This window comes from Triturus cristatus, chromosome 12, assembly GCF_964204655.1.
Source record: "Triturus cristatus chromosome 12, aTriCri1.1, whole genome shotgun sequence".
Lineage (NCBI taxonomy): Eukaryota > Metazoa > Chordata > Amphibia > Caudata > Salamandridae > Triturus > Triturus cristatus.
Window position 1 is genome coordinate 614000592 of NC_140595.1, and position 19703 is coordinate 614020294.

The 19703-nt window shown below is 46.6% G+C and overlaps 1 protein-coding gene across 2 annotated transcripts in view; it reads right to left on the bottom strand.

The window, feature by feature from the left end:
• Positions 1 to 16497, bottom strand: part of CDK10 (cyclin dependent kinase 10) — a 72409-nt gene extending 55912 nt beyond the window's left edge. The window contains exons 1-3 of one of the 2 annotated variants that reach the window (XM_085637475.1): positions 16266 to 16497; positions 11680 to 11752; positions 11376 to 11447 (exon numbers count right to left, since the gene is read on the bottom strand). In XM_085637475.1, coding sequence (XP_085493601.1) covers positions 11376 to 11447; positions 11680 to 11752; positions 16266 to 16397 — 277 coding nt within the window. In that variant the 5' untranslated portion in view covers positions 16398 to 16497. The remainder of the gene's footprint in view (positions 1 to 11375; positions 11448 to 11679; positions 11753 to 16265) is intronic. The other variant, XM_085637474.1, reaches the window with a different exon arrangement.
• Positions 16498 to 19703: the final 3206 nt, after the last annotated feature.

A 19703-nucleotide genomic window follows, 5' to 3' on the forward strand; every position in this document is an offset into this window, starting at 1 on the left:
ACATGCTGGACCTCTCCCATTCGGGTTTCAGAAGCAACCACAGCACCGAGACCGCACTCCTCACTGCTACAGACGATATCCACTCCTTCCTTGACCGAGGCGAAACTGCAGCCCTCATCCTCCTGGACCTCTGTGCCTCCTTCGACTCAGTCTCCAACCACACAAACCTCTATGCAAGACTCCATGACACCAGTATCTGTGACAAGGCCCTAAAATGGACCCGCCCCTTTCTCACAGGCCGGAAACAGTGAGTCAGACTTCCACCGTTTTACTCAGAACCCACAGTAACCAGCTGCGGAGTGCCTCAGGGCTCCTCCCTGAGCACCACCCTCTTCAATATCTCCATAGCCCCGCTTGCAGCCTTCGTCAGAAACCACAGACTCAACATAGTCTCCTACACCGACATCCAGCTGATTCTCTCCCTCACCGACGAACCCACAGCCGCCAAGAGCAACATCCACAACAGGATGAAGACAGTCACCACATGGATCAAGGACAGCTGCCTCAAGCTCAACTCAGACAAGACCGAAGCCCTCATCCTGTGCTCTACCCCCTCCACCTGGGACGACTCCTGGTGTCCAGCAGCGCTTGTAACCTCCCCCCCCCCACACCCCACGCACAAAACCTCAGCATCATCCTGGACTTCTCGCTCTCAATGAACCGCCAAATCAACGCCGTCTCGTCCGCCTGCTTCCAGACGCTCTGCCTGCTTCGGAAGATTTTCAAGTAGATCCCCACTGGGTCCAGGAGAATGGTCACTCATGCGCTCGTCAGCAGCAGACTCGACTATGGCAACACACGCTATACCAGCACTACCCAAAAACTCCTAAAGAAACTGCAGAACATCCAGAATGCCTAGAGTACAGTGGAGCGGAGTCCAGTGGCATAGTATATGGCGGAGTAAAGTGTTGTAGAGTGGAGTGGTGTGTGGTAGAGTTGAGTGGCGTGTGGTAGAGTGGACTGGTGTGTCGTAGAATGTCGGAAAGAGTCATAGGGTAGGGTGTAAGAGTGAAAAAAAAGTGTTGTACAGTGCAGTGGCATAGAGTAGCGTACACTGGAGTGGCACAGAGGGCAGCAGAGGAGTACACTGGAGTAGTGTCTCAGAATAGAGTATATTTAATGGGGTGGAGCAGCGTAGAGGGAGTGTGTGGAGTAGAAAGCTGCAAAATGCTATAGAGTGCAGTACAGTGCATTGAGAGGAGTGCATTGTTGTAGAGTGTAGTGCTATACAGTGGAGTGAGAATAGTGTGGTACAGTGGAGAAGTGTATAGTGCTGGTGAATGGAGTATAGTGTTATTGAGAGGAGCATAGTAGACTGGAGTGGGGTTGGATAGAGCGGAGTGGTGTAGAATTGATTAGTGTACAGAGGATTGGAATAGAATGGAGTTGCATACAGTGCAATAGCTTACAATGGAATAATGAACAGAGGAGGGCGGTAGAATGGGGAAGAGTGGAATGGGGTATTGTGGAGTGGGGTACAGTGGAATAGGGTAAAGTAGAGTGGTGTATAGGGAAGTGGCTTAGCGTGGAGTGACTTACAGTGGAATTGTGCAGAGGGGAGTGGTGTGGTGTCCGGGTTCGAAAAATCCACTAATCCGCTCGCTATGGCGAGCCAGATTTAACCGGGACAAAATATTTTTAGGGCCTACTCGCCCTTTCTGGCGAGCTGAAAATCCTCTAACTTCAGTCACAGAAAGAAGAGTAAATGCAGGAAAACAAACTAACCTATGATCTCTGTATCTGAAAATGTGACAAGATAACAAGACTTAAAGGCATCTTTATTGCTCACAAAGTGAATGAGCAATAAAGATGCCTTTAAATCATATCTTTGCGGTACAAAAGGGGGTGGTGATGGACGGAGCATCAGAACCAATCAAACACTCACACCCAGTCAACAGATCTGGGTTTGATCCATCACCGTTCTTTAGCCCACTCTGCCACCCCAGTTCAGACATGGCCATATGCAAATCTGTCTGACCCTGTGTCTCATGGGAACAGTCCAGCCCGAACTGCCAAGCCATGCCTTCCCTGGACCGGAAATAAGCTTCCTAGGACCGGTTTCTGGCATTTCAGCCATCATCAGCCAGGCTTGCTTGAATCCAGTGGCAAAGTGAGCAAGGGACTCGCGTCTGAGCATACCCTGCCAACTTATGGCGAACGAAGCGGTACAAAAGGGGGTGGTGATGGACGGAGCATCAGAACCAATCAAACACTCACACCCAGTCAACAGATCTGGGTTTGATCCATCACCGTTATTTAGCCCACTCTGCCACCCCAGTTCAGACATGGCCATATGCAAATCAGTCTGACCCTGTGCCTCATGGGAACAGTCCAGCCCGAACTGCCAAGCCATGCCTTCCCTGGACCGGAAACAAGCTTCCTAGGACCGGTTTCTGGCATTTCAGCCGTCTTCAGCCAGGTTTGCTTGAATCCAGTGGCAAAGTGAGCAAGGGACTCACGTCTGAGCATACCCTGCCAACTTATGGCGAACAAAGCGGTACAAAAGGGGGTGGTGATGGACGGAGCATCAGAACCAATCAAACACTCACACCCAGTCAACAGATCTGGGTTTGATCCATCACCGTTCTTTAGCCCACTCTGCCACCCCAGTTCAGACATGGCCATATGCAAATCAGTCTGACCCTGTGCCTCATGGGAGCAGTCCAGCCCGAACTGCCAAGCCATGCCTTCCCTGGACCGGAAACAAGCTTCCTAGGACCGGTTTCTGGCATTTCAGCCGTCTTCAGCCAGGCTTGCTTGAATCCAGTGGCAAAGTGAGCAAGGGACTCACGTCTGAGCATACCCTGCCAACTTATGGCGAACAAAGCGGTACAAAAGGGGGTGGTGATGGACGGAGCATCAGAACCAATCAAACACTCACACCCAGTCAACAGATCTGGGTTTGATCCATCAACGTTCTTTAGCCCACTCTGCCACCCCAGTTCAGACATGGCCATATGCAAATCAGTCTGACCCTGTGCCTCATGGGAACAGTCCAGCCCGAACTGCCAAGCCATGCCTTCCCTGGACCGGAAACAAGCTTCCTAGGATCGGTTTCTGGCATTTCAGCCGTCTTCAGCCAGGCTTGCTTGAATCCAGTGGCAAAGTGAGCAAGGGACTCACGTCTGAGCATACCCTGCCAACTTGTCACATTTGCTCACTTTCAGAGACAGAGGTCAAAACTCAGTTTGTCTTCGTACATTTATTTTTCTTTCTGTCACTGAAGTTAGAGGATTTGGAAAAGTGAACTGTGTGACAATCGCATTGAGACCAGTTCATTGGTCAAGTACATTAGTTAGGGCGAGTAGATTTTTCAAGTTCCTAGACCTCTAGGTCTAGTAACATTTTTATGATTTTTTTAGCCCTGGGCGTGGCGTAGAGTGGAGTGTAATACAGTGCAATAGCGTACAGTGGAGTGGCATATAGTGGGGTGGCATAAAGTGGAACAGCACACAGTTTAGTGGGAGTGAGTGGAGTAACATACAGTGGATTAGCGTAGAGTAAAGTCAGAGTGTAGTGGCGTACAGTGGAATAGCGTACAGTGGAGTGCAGTAGAATGGAGTGGCATACCATGGAATAGCGTACAGTGGAGTGGTATAGAGGGCAGTGGTATATAGTAAACTGCCATGCAGTGAAACAGCGTACGGTATAGTAGCATACGTTTAATTAGCGTAGAGTGGAGTAGCGTAGAGTGGAGTACACTGGAGTCGCGTAGAATGGCAAAGGGTACAGTGGAGTGGGATACAGTGGAATACCGTAGAGTGGGGTTGCGTACAGTGGACTGGAGTACCATAGAGTCGAACAGCATAGAGTTGAGTGGCATAGAGTGTAGTTGCGTACAGTGAAATAGTGTATAGCGTAGTGGCGTAGCGTGGGGAACAGAGGAGTGGCATAGAGTGGAATAGTGTACAGTGGAGTGGTGAAGAGTGGCATAGCATGTAATGTGGTAGAGTGTAATAGGGTACAGTGGAGTAGGGAGGAGTACAGTGGCATAGAGTGGCGTGAGGTACAGTGTAGTGGCATATATTACAGTGGCGTAGAGTGGCGTGGCAAGTATGGAGTTGCGTACAGTGGAATAGCATAGAGAGGAGTAGCGTAAAGTGCAGTGGCATACACTGGATTGGTATACCATGGAGTGGTGTAGAGTGGAGCGGCGTAGAGTGAATATGCCTGCTGATCCCGCAGTCTTTTTGTCCGCAGGGAATCACAACGCGGTCGTTACAACGACCGTGTTGTGATTCCGCATACCATTACTCCGCAAGTCGGAAGAACGACTTGCGGAGGGGGGGGCGCTGGATGTTGGAATAGTATAATTTACTATTCCAACTCCAGTCGGTGCGGACAGTAGGGAAGGTGTTGGATTTTAAATCCAACAACTCCCCCCCCCCCCCCACTTCCCCCCCACAAGTCGTTCTTCCGACTTGTGGAGTAATGGTATGCAGAATCACAACGCGGTCGTTGTGATTCCCTGCGGGGAAAAAGTTTTGTTATAAACGTTGTTTACCGCGTAGAGTGGGATAGCATAGAGAGGAGTGTCATACAGTGGAGTAGTGGAGAGTGGATTGCTGCACAGTGTAGTGGTGTACAGTGGAGTGGCTTAAGACTGGAATGTCGTACAGTTGAGCAGAATACAGTGAAATAGCGCGGAGTGGTGTACAGTGCAGTAGCGTGGAGTGGCATACAGTTGAGTGTTATAGAGTGGACTGCAGAAAGTGGAGTGACGTACAGTGGAATTGACTGGAGTGATGTAAACTGGAGTGGTAAGCAGTGGAATAGTGTACAATGAAGTGCGGTAGAGTGGAGTAATGTACAGTACAGTGGTGTGGAGTGACGTACAGTGTAGTGGCAATACAGTGTAATAGCGTAGACTGAAGTGGCATAGTGTGTAAGGGCATAGAATGGAGTGTTGTAGAATGGAATACCATAGAGTTGAGAACTGGAGAGTCTAGCGGGTTACAGTGTTGTGGGGTACACTGAAGTGGCGTACAGTGTAATATACTGTGAAGTGCTATAGAGCGAGTGGTGTAGAGTGGAGTGGGGTCGAGTGGAGTGGGGTAGAATGTAGTGTTGTAGAGTGGAGTGTTGTGGAGTGGAATAGAGTGTTGTGGAGTGGAATAGCGTACTGTGGAATAGCGTAGAGCAAAGTGTCGTACAGCGAAAGAACGTAAAGTGTTATAGGGTAGCGTGGACTGGCATTGTGTGGAGTGGCGTAAAATGGATTGCTGCTCAGTTTAATAGTATACAGTGGATTGTCGTGGAGTGGCGTATAGTGGAGTGGCATGGAGTGCTGTACAGTGCAGTATTGTACACTGAAGTACATTGGAGTGGTCAAGAGTGGAATAGCGTCGAATGTAGTCTCGCAGAATAGAGTTGTGTAATAACATACAATGTAGTGGTGTAGAGCGGAGTGGGGAAGAGTGGACTGGCGTACAGAGGATTAGCATAGGTTGGAGGGGTATACAGTGAAGTGATGTAGAGTGGAGTGGTGTAGAGTGTAATAGCGTAAAGTAGAGCAGTGTTGAGTCCAGTGGCATAGAGTGAAGTGATGTAGAGTGAAGTGTGGTAATTGAAACAGTCATAGCGTGAAAGTGTGTGAACAGATGTAATGTGGCAGGCAAATACTTTATTAGATTAAATTATCATTAAAAAACTCAGTTATATATTATGATATGGTATACTGTGGTAAGTTTGCGGTACAATGCCTACAAAAAAACATGCCTACCGTAACAAATTAGACTATGGCGAATCCAAACAAAATACCAAACCGAAACAAAATTTCAAATGCAATAAGTACATACGCAATGGTTGAACTCCCTTTGCGAAAGCATACAGGATCGAGTGAACAGACAGTGCGGACCAATTCAAAGAAAAAAACAGCGCTGATTAAACAATAAATAAACAAAAGAGTAGAGGGACATGTAACAGAGGCAGTAGCCATGCAAGTGAACACACCCAAAGGCGGGACAAGGTGGAACAAATAGCAACGTTTCATCAAAGAAAAGAAAGGAATTTAGAAAGACACATGGAACCAATAGAAAGCGGTGGGCGTGATGAAAGCCCACGATGTAGATACAGTATGTCTCTGTTCGAGACAGCGCATGTGCGCCGTCTTAGAGCCGAGACCTAAAAAATAGCTCAGATTTTAATAAATAAACAGGACTAAAACGACAAAAATTCAATTAGAAGAACAGGAGACAATGATTTTTAAAGCCTATAGCGAAAAATAGCGCTAAAATGCACAAAGCACTGTTGGGGAAATCTGGTTGTGATGGGCTGGGACAAAGTCATAAGTTTAGGCCAACTGCGATGAAGAACGGTCAGGCTACAGGGACCCAATTAAGCCTGCTGAACAAAGTACCTTAATCCTGGTTGTGGAGCGTTGCGTGGATCTGCGCTGAGGATGCGTCGCACAGCAGAGGCGATGCGACGGTTCCGAGATGTGACGAGGTGGAGGTGTAATGTCCTGTTGCGTTGACATCGAGGGTCCTGTCGACAGGGCTTGTGATGCGAACTCCGGTGTCGAGGATGCGAGGTGCAGCAGAGGTGATGCGTAGGTTCTAATGAGTGGTGAAGCTGGGATGTAGACGTTCGTCATCGAGGATGCCGTCGACAAGGGATATAAGGAGTTTGCGCTGGGAAAAGCATTGAGCAGGGGTGGTTCGGAAGGCAATACGTCGGCCCCTAGATGCAGGAGGCAGCAGGGATGCAAGTCTTTTGCGGTGGATCCAATCCACGCAGCAGAGGTGATGCGTCAGTTTTGTTAGGGCATTGCTGCTCAGCCGGGGAGATGTGTTGGTTCTACTCAGGATGCGTCGCTTAGCAGAGAAGAGGTGTCAGTTCCTCTGGCAAGCACCTTAGGTCTACATCCAAGAGCCCAGGACTGGGGTGGCACAACTTGGCAGGGTAGACTCACAGGTGACGGAGACCAGATGCAGGGATTGGAACACTGTTATGTCCCGAGGCTTTAGATCAGGAGGCCAGCCAGCTAGCTCTTGGAGTCACTCTGGGTTCTGGGGTCAAGAGATGCAGGTCCAGTCCAGACCAAGCAAGAGGGCTGCAGGCAGCAGATCAGCACAGGAAAGCAGGGGTTCAACAGAATGAAGTCCAGCAGAGCGGCTGTACTTCGGCAGCACAGCAGGCCTTCATCCTGGCAGAGTATCTGCAGGTCCAGATTTGTAATGAAGTGGTGGTGTCTGAGGTCCAGTACTTTTACCCAGTGGTGCCTATGAAGTGGGGGAGACTTCAAAGACATGCCTGTGAAGTGCACAAATGTCCTCCTTTCCTGCCCAGCCTCCAGACTCACTACATGGGGATATGGAGCCCTTTATGTGTGAACAGGACACAGCCTATTCAGGTGTAAGTGAGGCTGCGCCAAGTTCCTCACTTCCATCCTGCCAGCGATGGCCAATTGAGACACGCCTAAGCTCCCATTGTGTGTGGCTGTCTAAGAATAATGCACAAAGCTCAACTGCCAACCACACCCAGTCATATGATCAGACAGGCTACAGGCACAAACTGGCTAAAGCAATAAAATGCCAACTTTCTAAAAAGTGGCATTGTCAGAACTGTAATTTAAAATCAGACTTCACCATAAATCAGGATTTTAGAGACACCAAACATGAATTAATTATATCTTCACATTTGGAAATTACACTTATCAAAGGTAATAGGTAATCCCAATGTTATCATTTGGGAGATATTGGCCTTTTGGTAGTGAAAAACAAATGTAAGATTTTTTCACTACCTGGTCATGTAAAACTTAAAAGTCCATGTCCTGACTCTTAAATACATTGCACCCTGTCCTTGGCCTACATTAGGTGTGACGTATATGTATAAAAAGAGAAGTTTTGGGCCTGGCAACTGGTTTATTTTGACAGATCTAAATGGCAGTGTAAACTGCACACATAGGTTCTGCAATGGAAGGCTTACGACATGGTTAGAGGGCTACTTAAGTGGGTTGCACAAGCAGTGCCGCAGGCCCACCAGTAGCATTACATTTACAGGCCCTGGGAACATGTAGTGCAATTTACTAGGGACTTATGAAAAAACTAAACATGCCAATTGGGTATGAGCCAATATTACTATGTTTAGGGGAGAGAGCACATTGTCTTTAGCACTGGTTAGCAGTGGCAAAGTGCATAAAGTCCTAATACCAGCAAAACCGCGGTCAGAAAAGTGGAAGAGGAGGGTAAAAAGTTATGGGGGGGGGGGGGGGGGAGGAGACCACCCTAAGGCTGCAAGTTCTAACAGTTTTAGGTACAGGTAAGTGGTAGGTTTTATACTGGTTTTCTACCTATTACCACTTTGTTAAAGTATTAATAGGTGGAGAAATATATTTATCATTTTCTACATATTTTTTACTGCAGTTTAGGGAGAACTGCATTTTTTAAAAATCTAAGTAGCGTGGTAATTTGTAGGTATTATATGCATAGACTTTTTTGTGAAGCTTTATAATTGTTAAAAATAGAAAATGCACTGTTTTTCGCTACCTATTACCACTTTGATAAAGTGGTAATAGGCCTAGGGAAACAATATCAAACCTAATACTAACCTATATCTAAATACGAAATGTAGAACACAGCCAAAGTGTACCTAAAAACATCATGGCTGTCTTTAACTTTTGAAAAGACAGTCATTAGCCAATCACATAATGCCTTGTCGTTGCGATGTACAGTGCTACTTCCACTTAATTTCACAAAAATACAGCGACAACAGATATCACTAAGTTTACAACTTAATAAATACTTACCTGTAGTACACAAAAGGACCATCTGCTTACCATAATGTCTAATCCTGTTAAATTTCATGTAAATTTTCATGCGAGATATAAATGTCTATGGACAATGCATTTGGTAGAAAAATGCATTTTGGAAACCCCCCTTTATCTTTGCACCCCCTTGACCAATCACTGCAAAGCTTTCCATCCTCCGTCAATGTAGAAGAAGCTATAGGACTGGAAAGTTTTCGTGGAGATTCATCAAACGGGGCCAAAGTTATGAGCAATCAATAAATTCAGAGGAACCACCACTCTGTGTTATATAAATATATCAAGTAACCTACTAAGATTAGTCTTTTTGTATTCCCTTTGTCTTTTATCTTTGTTGCAACTATGCAGTGACTAGTCACTTTCGTTTTGAACAAGGCTAACTCTGCACACGTATGTGTAAATTAAGAACGCTATGAAACCAAGCACCGCCACCATGCTTAACACTGTTTTCTCCCTATTATCTTGTGACCAACTTGACACTCTTTGCACTTCCAGCTAATATTCTGGATTATCTATAGACCCAGTCACCACACATTACCTGCTCCATATAAAAATGTTCACCCTTCACAGCTGGTGCCCTCTGAGCAAACAATCAGTGGTGGTTCCTTTACTTAAAAAGACGCTATCACCATCAACCATCATGTTCTACTGTAACACCTTTCCTCATTTAACACTCTCAACAATTCCTTTTTTTACTGCTTTGTTCATTTCTACTAGAGAGTACTACAAAGTCACCATCTTACCCCAACTCTTCATATGTGCCCTGCATCTGGGTCCTTGCGTTGTCCATCAGTAATCATCTTTCCTCCCCTGCTTTTTATCCTTTTACTTGCATTACTTTCATGCCATTATTCATTCTTCTGAATTCTATTTTATTGCAGATTGACCACACAAAGATCTCCATCCCAGTAATCATCCTGCCCTTACCATGTCCAATGATCAGTCTCAAATACACTCACCTCCAGTTCCCTGTCCAAACTACTGATGATGGAGCTTCAGAAAACACATTTCTCTGAGCTTAAGGAATAATTGCCCTCTCCTAGCCCATCCCAAAATATAGCATATGGCAAAACTCCTCCAATCCCCAACCCTACACTTCCACATTTGTGGGTGGATGACTTTATTGCTGGTATTGGTCTACCCTTTTGTTGTCCCACAGGATGTGACTTTCGGTACTTCCCCTAAGCAGACCCAATAAAATAATACCAATATACAACATCTGCATTGAATTACTTTTAGATTTGTAACATATATTTATGTTAATATTCTCTTTAATTCATAGAAGGATGTTGCTTATGTTGCGTACTACAGGGTGCTTGGAGGCGCACTTTATGAAACTGCAAAAATAAATAAACCTTTTAAAACCCGAAAAAGTTGATAAAAATGGATATCTAGAAATTAATAATTTAAACTGCTAATTGCCAGCCAATTATCTGGTCAGAAGTCATGGGTACCTACCTTTCTCTTGCCTATTCTATAAGACACGTCAGTATTTAAACTGAAGTCCAGTTAACCAGATGTATGTAATTTGTGTTTCCACCTTAGGCAGCTAACATATCTACTTCATGTTCTGTCCTCCTTTACTGTCACAGTCGCAAACATGTATGTCATCACCCAGCTATGGGAACGTTCACTTTTCTGGGCCCGATTTACAAAGCTTATACTCCTGCGAATTCAGTATTAAGTCACTTCTATGTCAAACAGAAGACCGATTGTAGAGAGAAAAAGCTTTATGAACCAGGCATCTTGTTACCTTGAGAGGTTCCCCGTCATCTGCAACAGAAAGAGAATGCTGCTGTGCCTACTTTATAGACTCAGATGATGCAAGCACTCATCCACTGCATGCCGCCCCCCCACGGTGCCTCGATATCTCAAACTTGGTTACATTTAACCTACAGCTGCCCTTGCCCAGTTTTTGCCTGGGCCCTGCATCAAGAACTTCATTTACCCTTCAAGCTTCACAAAGAACCAGTTCATCTGACATTCTGAATATCTGCTAAAGCGTAGCTCTTCCCCCAGTGACCTAGTTGATGCACTTTAGCACCCCGCCCCACACTTCATCCTTCAATGCAAAGATGCCCTCCAAGTAGCACACTTGCGCAATACCAATGAAAATAACACCCATAAGAAATAGAAAGAAACCTCTTTTGCCTAAAAACTAATTCAAGTAAATTTGTCTGACCAGCAGGCAAAATGCTTAGCTTTAAACATGGTTAGGACTCTGAGGGCAATAGAGGTTAACGCACACAAAGAAAATGGAATCCCACTTCAATTTCAAACCTTGTGTTTACAGACTCTATGATTTATTTCATGACAGTTGTGGAATTTAAACCAATTGGCTTAGAAGTCTAACTCAGGTGGCCTATTTTATCACACTCAACAACATACTCTCTGCCATATCTCTACAGAAGTCGTCTCTTTCACCAGGACAATTCCAACTCATACTTCTTTCTTGGTATGAGACAATCACCGCAAGGGCAGGAAACAACCATACAATTGAGTATTTTAGGGGAGAAAAGAAACACACAACGGTATCGTATGGTTTACCCTACAAAGTTCTTCTAAGACAAGGCAGCTGATCAGAGAACAAAAGGGTCCTGGCACTCACCATCCTTCTCCTTGTCCATTCGCACCTTCTTCAGAGCTACAATCTCATTTGTACTGGTGTCCCTGGCACGATCTTTAAACAGAAACAAAAAGAGAAAGTGGGGCCATCTGCCATGCAGTAGGTACACAGTGCACATCATGCTTTTCATTGCTAAATATTACATTACATGCACAGAAAATCCTTAAAGAAGTCATAAACTAGGTGACAGTTAAGATCACAGGACTCAAAGGATACATTTACATTTATCCTGATGTAGATGTGGGATCGGTACCAACTAAACTCTCTTTAAGTGGGCCTTACTTACACACAATCCCATAGGTGCCTTCACCAATCCGATTCAGCTTCTCAAACTCCTTCACACTTCGACACCTGCCGAGCTGGAGAGAGAAGGATATTATCACATGTCTGGCAACATCCAAGGGCGATGTTTAACACATCCTATTGCCTCCCCGCCAAAACATCAATATACAGTGGAAGTTTGGAACACAAAACAAGCTTAGCTGCAGTATTCAAACACATGCAGATCTGTTTCTTTTCTGAAATACTCAATCTTTTTTTATAATTATTTTTATTAAGTATACTGGTGAATAGCAGAACATCACAAACATAGGTCTCCATCATCTCCTATACAGTCTTAACAATGTGTTGATCTCTCATTAACCAAAGGGCTTTTCACAGTCCTCCTCTCATTCGGGTGATAGGCCCATCGTCCGTTGAGTTATATCTTACAATAGCTATTCCCATTTTCTTACAATAGTTTGTTCTTAGAACACTCAATCATAAGTGTCAGTTACAGCTCTGCCTTAGCACAACTTTTGAACGTTTTCTGAAGGTCAAAGCCATGTCCGTTGGGATGCGCTCTTTTCAAAATATTCGCAGAATGGACACCTTTCTACTGCAATTGATATGTTTCTGTAGAGTCTGAGATTGCACATATGAGCCACCAGCCCCATTTGGTGACAATTTTCAAATTACTCAAGACCGACCCTTAACAGTGTGCAGTGTTAGCATTGTTTATTAAGGACTAATTCTGGCCAGAGCCAACCCAGGTCCTTTTGAATAAATGTATTGATGATTTTGACTCTAAATCAAACAAAAGGGGATGGAAGAATGCTTTTTAAAATAGTCTAACTACTGGCACTCGCTCAGGGTAGCATTCCAAACCCATTGTTTTCCGCTCACTATTTAGACTACATGCAAGCATTCCTCCCATGACATTTTATGTAACTGATGTCCCACCCTAAGTGTTCAAGGGTATGTCCAGACGTGGTTCTTTGCTCACTGAGCCATGTGATCCAAAATATACCTCACTGACGATACCTAACAAGGCAGAAACTGATCTTCGGTTGCTTTTGTTTCCTTCTGGAGGGGGCCTCGCCTAGCAGTTCGGGATGGACTGTTCTCATGCGGAGCAGGGCCAGTACTACTTTGCATAAGGCGCGCCTTTGTCTAGAGTGGCACAATGGGCGAAAAATGATGGGTTGGAATGGTACCCCGAGTGATTGCTAGTGGTTAGACTATTTGTAGGCATATCTCCCGTCACCTTTTGTGTGATTACATTTGATGATGACACTTTTGATGAGAAGCTCTTCATCTCCTAAGGAGTAAAGTCTGTCATCCTAATTTCACTTTAACTCCCTGTACATCAGCGACCTATTACTGTACCTCACCTCTCTCCATCATCTTATGCATCCCACTCATACAGTGTTTCCTTGTACTTCGTTTTCCTCAGTGGTGCCATGCAAATCCCTAGTGGTAGTCTATACCTTTGACACTTCGGGACAGACTCCCATAGAAAATGTATTTGGAGCAAAAAGTGCAATATACCTTTTGCTAATTCACAAATATATGCATACAATGCACAAGATCAGAATGAAAATGACTGTCAATCTGCAAAAAATATGCATTTTGCATTCATGTGCACATCTGCACATGGTAAAGCTCAGCAGAAGATATCATATGAAAACAGTTATGGATCCCTGACAAAGAGGCTACACACGTCTGCCTAAATAACTTTAGAATACTTACTGTTAAAAAAATATCTCCAAACAGATCCTGACTTTAGTATGACGATACAAGACTGTGGGTCCTCCGCAGTAACTGAAAATCTTCTGCATCCTAGTATAACCCTGCATCAATTGACGCCCAACAGCCCAGTGACCTCAGTGCTCGCTCAGTTAAACCCATGCACCTACAGAAACGGTCCAGCACTCCCAGTGTCAGCTCCATTGTTTCCCCAGTTGTGCCCTGTGCCTGCTATGGTTTCATCCATCTTCAGTCATATGCTGCATTTTTTATCTTTGTTGCATTCCAGTGCTCCCTCATCCACATCACTGGTTCCTCTGCATTATGTTTACCAAATAATACAAATTTTAATGTACGCTAACGATGTGGTCAGTTTCGACCTCACACCTATTGGTCTTCAGCGAAACTTGGATGTGCTTTTTAAGAATGCAGAGGATCATTTCTTGAAAATAAACATTACTAAAACCAAGGTGGTACCTTTCAGAGGGAAGAGATGACGGTACCGCCCCTTCGATTGGAAGTTGGGCAGAAGGCCCGTGGAGGTGATAAAAACATATACATATTTAGGGAGGGTCTTCTTCCAGACCTTACTAAGCACCTCTCATTTTTCTCACATAAGGCTCAAGGCAACAGCTCACATAGGTGCCTTAAATAGATTTTATTGCTCAACATGTAGGAGACATTTTAAAACTCTTTTATATATTTATCGGGCAAAGATACCTCCATCCTCTCTTATGCACTTGAATATAGCCCCTTAAGTAAGTGCTCTATTTTAAACTTATTCGAAGAGAGGCTCCTTCAGAAAATAGTATCCCTGAGCCAAGAAATTCCTGTCCAGGATTTACGCTTAGAGTTTTCTCTTCTCAGTGCCTATTCCAGATAACTGGCAAACGTGATCAAATGGGCATACCATCTACTGCACCCACCAGAAGGCACTTTGAGAAACCTCCTGAGGAACGAAACCTTTAAGGAAGAAGTAGACTTTTATACTTTCAATAATAATCTTGAGATCGCACTAGTGAATTTCCAATGTACTATCGCCAATTTGCAATTATGGACACCAGAGCAACTAAAATTGTTTTTGAAAAACAATGTGGCCATATTAAGCTACACATGTGATATTGCACACTGCTCCCACTTAGAAACGTATACACCCTACTCTGACAACCTAACATTCAGGACATATCAAGAATATCTGAAGTTTACTCTAGAACACAGCACTAGGAGATTTATAATTATGTTATGGTTGGGAGCTTTACCGTTAAACAATTTTAAAAAGCTTTGGTCGAATATAAGAAACAAGACTGGAACATGTGATCTTTGCAAGAGTGGGAATCAAGATATTAAGCATGTACTGTTAGTCTGCCTTTGTAAGACAGTGCTGGAAGCGAGGAATCATTTTTTTAAACCTATGTATTAAATATGTGTTTGAAGTTAATGATTTCATTGCCTTAGCAAAGTCAGCCCTGATGAATTTGTGTGCTACAAATTGTATAAAATTAAAATTTTCAAAGTGTTTTTACCTATGTATTAGCAGAACGTTAACGTGGAGTTAGTTATGCCGTTTATGTGTCTTTTACATAATTATTTGTGGCTGTATATATTGTTGTTCTCTGGCGAGATCTGACTCAATAAAACTGATTTGATTTGCATCTCAAATAATTGAGGTGAATCTCCAACATATCCGTTCTTTACCTGACACTAATGATGATTCCATAGACTCTGCCTCTAGTAACGTCCGTTAAATCCAATGAGCTCTCAGACCCACCAGTGATCTTTCTGCACCTTTTTGAGTCCATACTCCTCTACAGACCCTCTGTACTTCAGGGAGCCAGCAATGATCCCTTGCACCACAATAATACCTTTGCATCCTCTGGTGATCCGCTTTGCCATCACTGTGACCCTTCCCTTACTCATTCCTGTATATTCCAGTAACATCTGAACCCCAGGTGAGCCACTGCTCATTAACCCAACTACTGTCTTTTAGCTATATGCACTCTAACCCTCATTACTTCGAAAGGCCCACTCACATATCCTGTAATCTACCTGTAATGAGAGTGACCCCCCCCCCTTGAAGCTGTGCTTCAGTTGTCCTCCCCCAGCAGAGATTGTAATTGCATTTATATAGGGCTTACTAGCCCGGACGCGGTCTTGAAGCGCTTTACCGGGCAGCACGCTGCTCCAGAAGCGAAAGTTAGTGTTTAGTCCGGTGTTATTTGTAACTTTTTGGGATTAGTCCTTCACAGCAGTTTCTCCGTGGAAGATTAAATTAATAAGAGTTAGGTGTTATCATTCGGGGTAGTGTAGATGTTTGGTGGGGTTAACAGAGGTTAGGTGTTGATAGATTGCAGATGTCTGACTTTTCAAACATTATAGATTGTTATCTTTGAAATAAGCTATGGGCAAATCGCAAAAAAACATACATTAATGTCGATTAAGGCAAACATGAAAATGACGGCGTAAATTGTGCTGAGAAAGAAAACAGTTGCAGGAGGGGTAAGGACAAAGAGGGTCAAAGCCCTCCTAACATCCAATAAACTATTGGACCCCCAGTGACAGTTTGCACCCTCTATAACATCCTGCGACGTGTCCCTCTACACTTCTAAGTGATGTCTTAAGGGCACCCAGATTAGTGGAACTGCGTCGCCAGTACCACCTGCCCAATCACTGATCCCTGTAACCCCCAGACCCCATTGACCGTCAGTAACGCACGTGGACTCCCCTACCCCTCCAACCAATGCACCCCTATATCTTTAACGACACCACCTCCCGCAAACGGATAACCCATTTCATAGAGTGTGATCCCACCCGCCATCCTCTCAACAGGTCACTCCCCTCTTTTCACGAGGTCCCGCCCCCTCTCACCCGGTCATCCGGGGGTACGGTGAAGAAGCCGTCCTGTTTGATTCTCTTTAGTCTGATTTGTTGAAGCTCGGGATCGGGGGCGTCTGGCTCCCCCATGGCCGTGGGTTGCAGGGAGCTCGTTGCGCACAGCATTTGCTCCCGTTCGCCCCTATGAACAAGTCTTTCTTCTACTTCGTCACCCTTCCTTCGAGCGTTAGTTCAGGTTCTATTCAGCAGGAGCGTGGTGCCCTCTGTCGGCCACTACTGGGCCTGCGTCTTCCAAACTTGCTCTGTTTTCTTTCTGTCTGATTTATTTTATTTAGTTATTTGTTTGTTCCGTTCTTTTGCGAGAACATGGCCCGAGGGAATGAGTGCTTTACAAACCTATAGACAAATTACAAACTTTTCCTGGTTATATGGCTCAAACCCCATTAGTTAAGCAGCGATAACGCCCTTGTGGTGATTGGGCCCTCAGGCCCGCATGCAGATAAGGACTGACACAGGACACAGGATTACTGGTACTGTAAACTGGCCTCGAGCACGTGCGCTCGGCCCCTTTTATTGTCAGGGTCACCTGACTGGTGACGCCTGTGGTGGGTGGGTGTTCAGTGTGGGTTACAGGCACAATGGAACACTAGACTGTATCCAGCCGGATACTACATCCCTCCCAAACTTTAATGAAAGTTAAACTAAAATGAAGTCCGAACCTGTGGGAGAAAACACAAGTTCCAAACAAAACATAAATTGGCGATCATGACTTCCACGTAGTCTCTTGGCTGATGGTCAATGCCGGCGAGGGTGTTCTGACAGCCGGGACCACTCTGTCTCCTTGGCACGATGTCTGAGTGCTCTGCGGATGTGTTCTTTTGGACTTACATCGTGGAAGTGCGCCTCACAATCTCTTCCTAGTACTGCCATCGGTGGAAGTGTGGGTGGAATGGTGGTGGACCACTGTGTGTTCTATTTTCCGCTGGGCGCCCTGGTAGAGGTGTTTCCTCCGACTAGTAGTTGAGTAGTTGTCTTCTTCCAGGACTCACCGTTGCAGGATATCCCTCTCACGGATACCCCTCTCTCGTGAGTGTCCCCTCTCACTGGACGACCCGGAGGCCCTTTGTTGCCAGGTTTCCACTGGACCGGTGGACCGCCGCCTTGTGGCTCCACTCGCGTTGGGGGAGTCGCTACGGGTCCTCTTTCCGTGTCCGAAGTTCCACCTGAAAGGGTGCTGTTGGCACTTGGTCCTTCGCGCTCTGCCTTTGTTCTCCCAGGAGCTCCAGAGCCAGCTTCAACAGTCCATCTCTCGTCTTGGGGATCCGCTGCCACCGGTGTCCCTGAGGCCTCTGCCCCTTGGATGTCCACGGTCCTGTTTCCGTGACTTCCCAGAGGTGGTTGTTACCAACGTTCCGGCCTGCTCGCTTCTGTCGTCCCCGGGTGACCTGCGGGTTTGCGCATCGACGCATACTCCCAGTGGTGCTGATGGTTTTCCCAGGTACTGAGTCCGGCTGTCCATGCACCTTCTCACTCCCCACTTCGGGTACTCCTTCTGGTGTGTGTGTTGATCTGTCACGCACACCTATGTGCTCTTCTCCTTTCCTCTTCGGGTGTTCTCCTTCTGGTGTGTGTGTTGATCTCTCACGCACACCTCTGTGCTCTTCTCCTTTCCTCTTCGGGTGTTCTCCTTCTCCTTCCATTGCGACGTGATCCAGTCTTCCTGCCTTATTGCTCGTCCTTACCAGGCTTCTTCGTGTAGCGTGCACTCTACGCGTTTCCCTCTGGTCTTGTCCCGCCACTGGGACACTGTCTTCCTTTCACTCTGTGACTGGACCGATCATCGCGACCTTCTGTCTCGTAGTTGCTTCTGATGTTGAGTGATGTTACTGGACCTCTTTTCCTGCTCCTCCTGGTCCTCTTTGTGAACCTCTCATGGGGTCCTCTTCACTGACGTCCCTTCGGACTTCCTCTTCTCTCCAGCTCTGACCTCTTGGCAGGTCAGTGCACTCTCCGACCTCTTGTAGGTCTACATCCTCCTTGCGACCATCTCGTGATCGGCGTCGTCCTCCTTGCGACCATCTTGGTGGTTGGCTTCGTCCTCCTTGCGACCATCTTGGTGGTCGGCTTCGTCCTCCTTGCGACCATCTTGGGTGGTCTGCAACCTTCGCGCGACCATCTTGGGTGGTCGGCAACCTTCGCGCGACCATCTTGGGTGGTCGGCAACCTTCGCGCGACCATCTTGGGTGGTCGGCAACCTTCGCGCGACCATCTTGGGTGGTCGGCAACCTTCGCGCGACCATCTTGGGTGGTCGGCAACCTTCGCGCGACCATCTTGGGTGGTCGGCAACCTTCGCGCGACCATCTTGGGTGGTCGGCAACCTTCGCGCGACCATCTTGGGTGGTCGGCAACCTTCGCGCGACCATCTTGGGTGGTCGGCAACCTTCGCGCGACCATCTTCGGTGGTCGGCAACCTTCGCGCGACCATCTTGGGTGGTCGGCAACCTTCGCGCGACCATCTTGGGTGGCCGGCAACCTTCGCGCGACCATCTTGGGTGGCCGGCTTCCCGAGGTGCGTCACGTCGTGTGACTCCCTGTGTTTGCTGAATTGTCGAGTGCTGGTGCGTGCTTCTCTTCGTACCGTCGCGGTACATCTTCAGAATCGCGTTGCTCTTTGCGCTGTGTGATTTCTTGATGTGGTGGCTTCTTGGCGCCACTAGGTGTACTTCTTCATCCTTAGCCCGCCAGTGTCGGATACTTGCTGCGCGCATCTTCGTCAGTAGGTTCCTCTTCCTAGGCGCTGCTATGTACCTTCCGCGTCCGGGGTACATCTGCGCTGAGTCCTTTAGTTCGCTCGAGGGTTCGCTCCACTTGATGCGGCGACAGCGCAGTCCTTGCTGGGGTGGATGTGGCTTGACACCATTCTTCTTTCTCCTTGTCTTGCTGTGGGATGGCGCGGCATCCCAGTGACACACTGTCTCTTCTTCCTTGCACTTCTTTCGCGTTCCTGCGCTTCTGGCGCATTCCTGTGCGCTCCCGTCGCGTCCCCGTGCACTCACCATTGTGCATCAGTCTGCCCTTACGGTACATGCCTTGCTGCCTCTTCCCCGTGCCTCTCTATTCCTTTCCTGCAGCTGGTGCAATGCTGCTCTCCGGCCACTAGATGGCAGTGCAGGGTTTGCTCTTTACTTCCTTCAGCAGCAACCTTCTCTGCTGCAAACCTGTTCTTCCTTGTTCTCTTCCAGGCTTTGGTAGGCTGTGGAGACGGGCTGGAGCTATGGCAGAGCAGTGGAGGGCAGGACCGTGGCTGGACAGCAGGTAAGTCTCTTTACTTTTCTTTATTGTGGAGGCAGGGGGGCCACAGGCATTGACAGTGCTGCACAGGTCCAGGCATTGTGTTGTGTGTGTACGAGTTGGGGGAGACTAACTCACTCGCCACGCTGTGCTTGCCAGCACATTTGGGACTTCTGGGG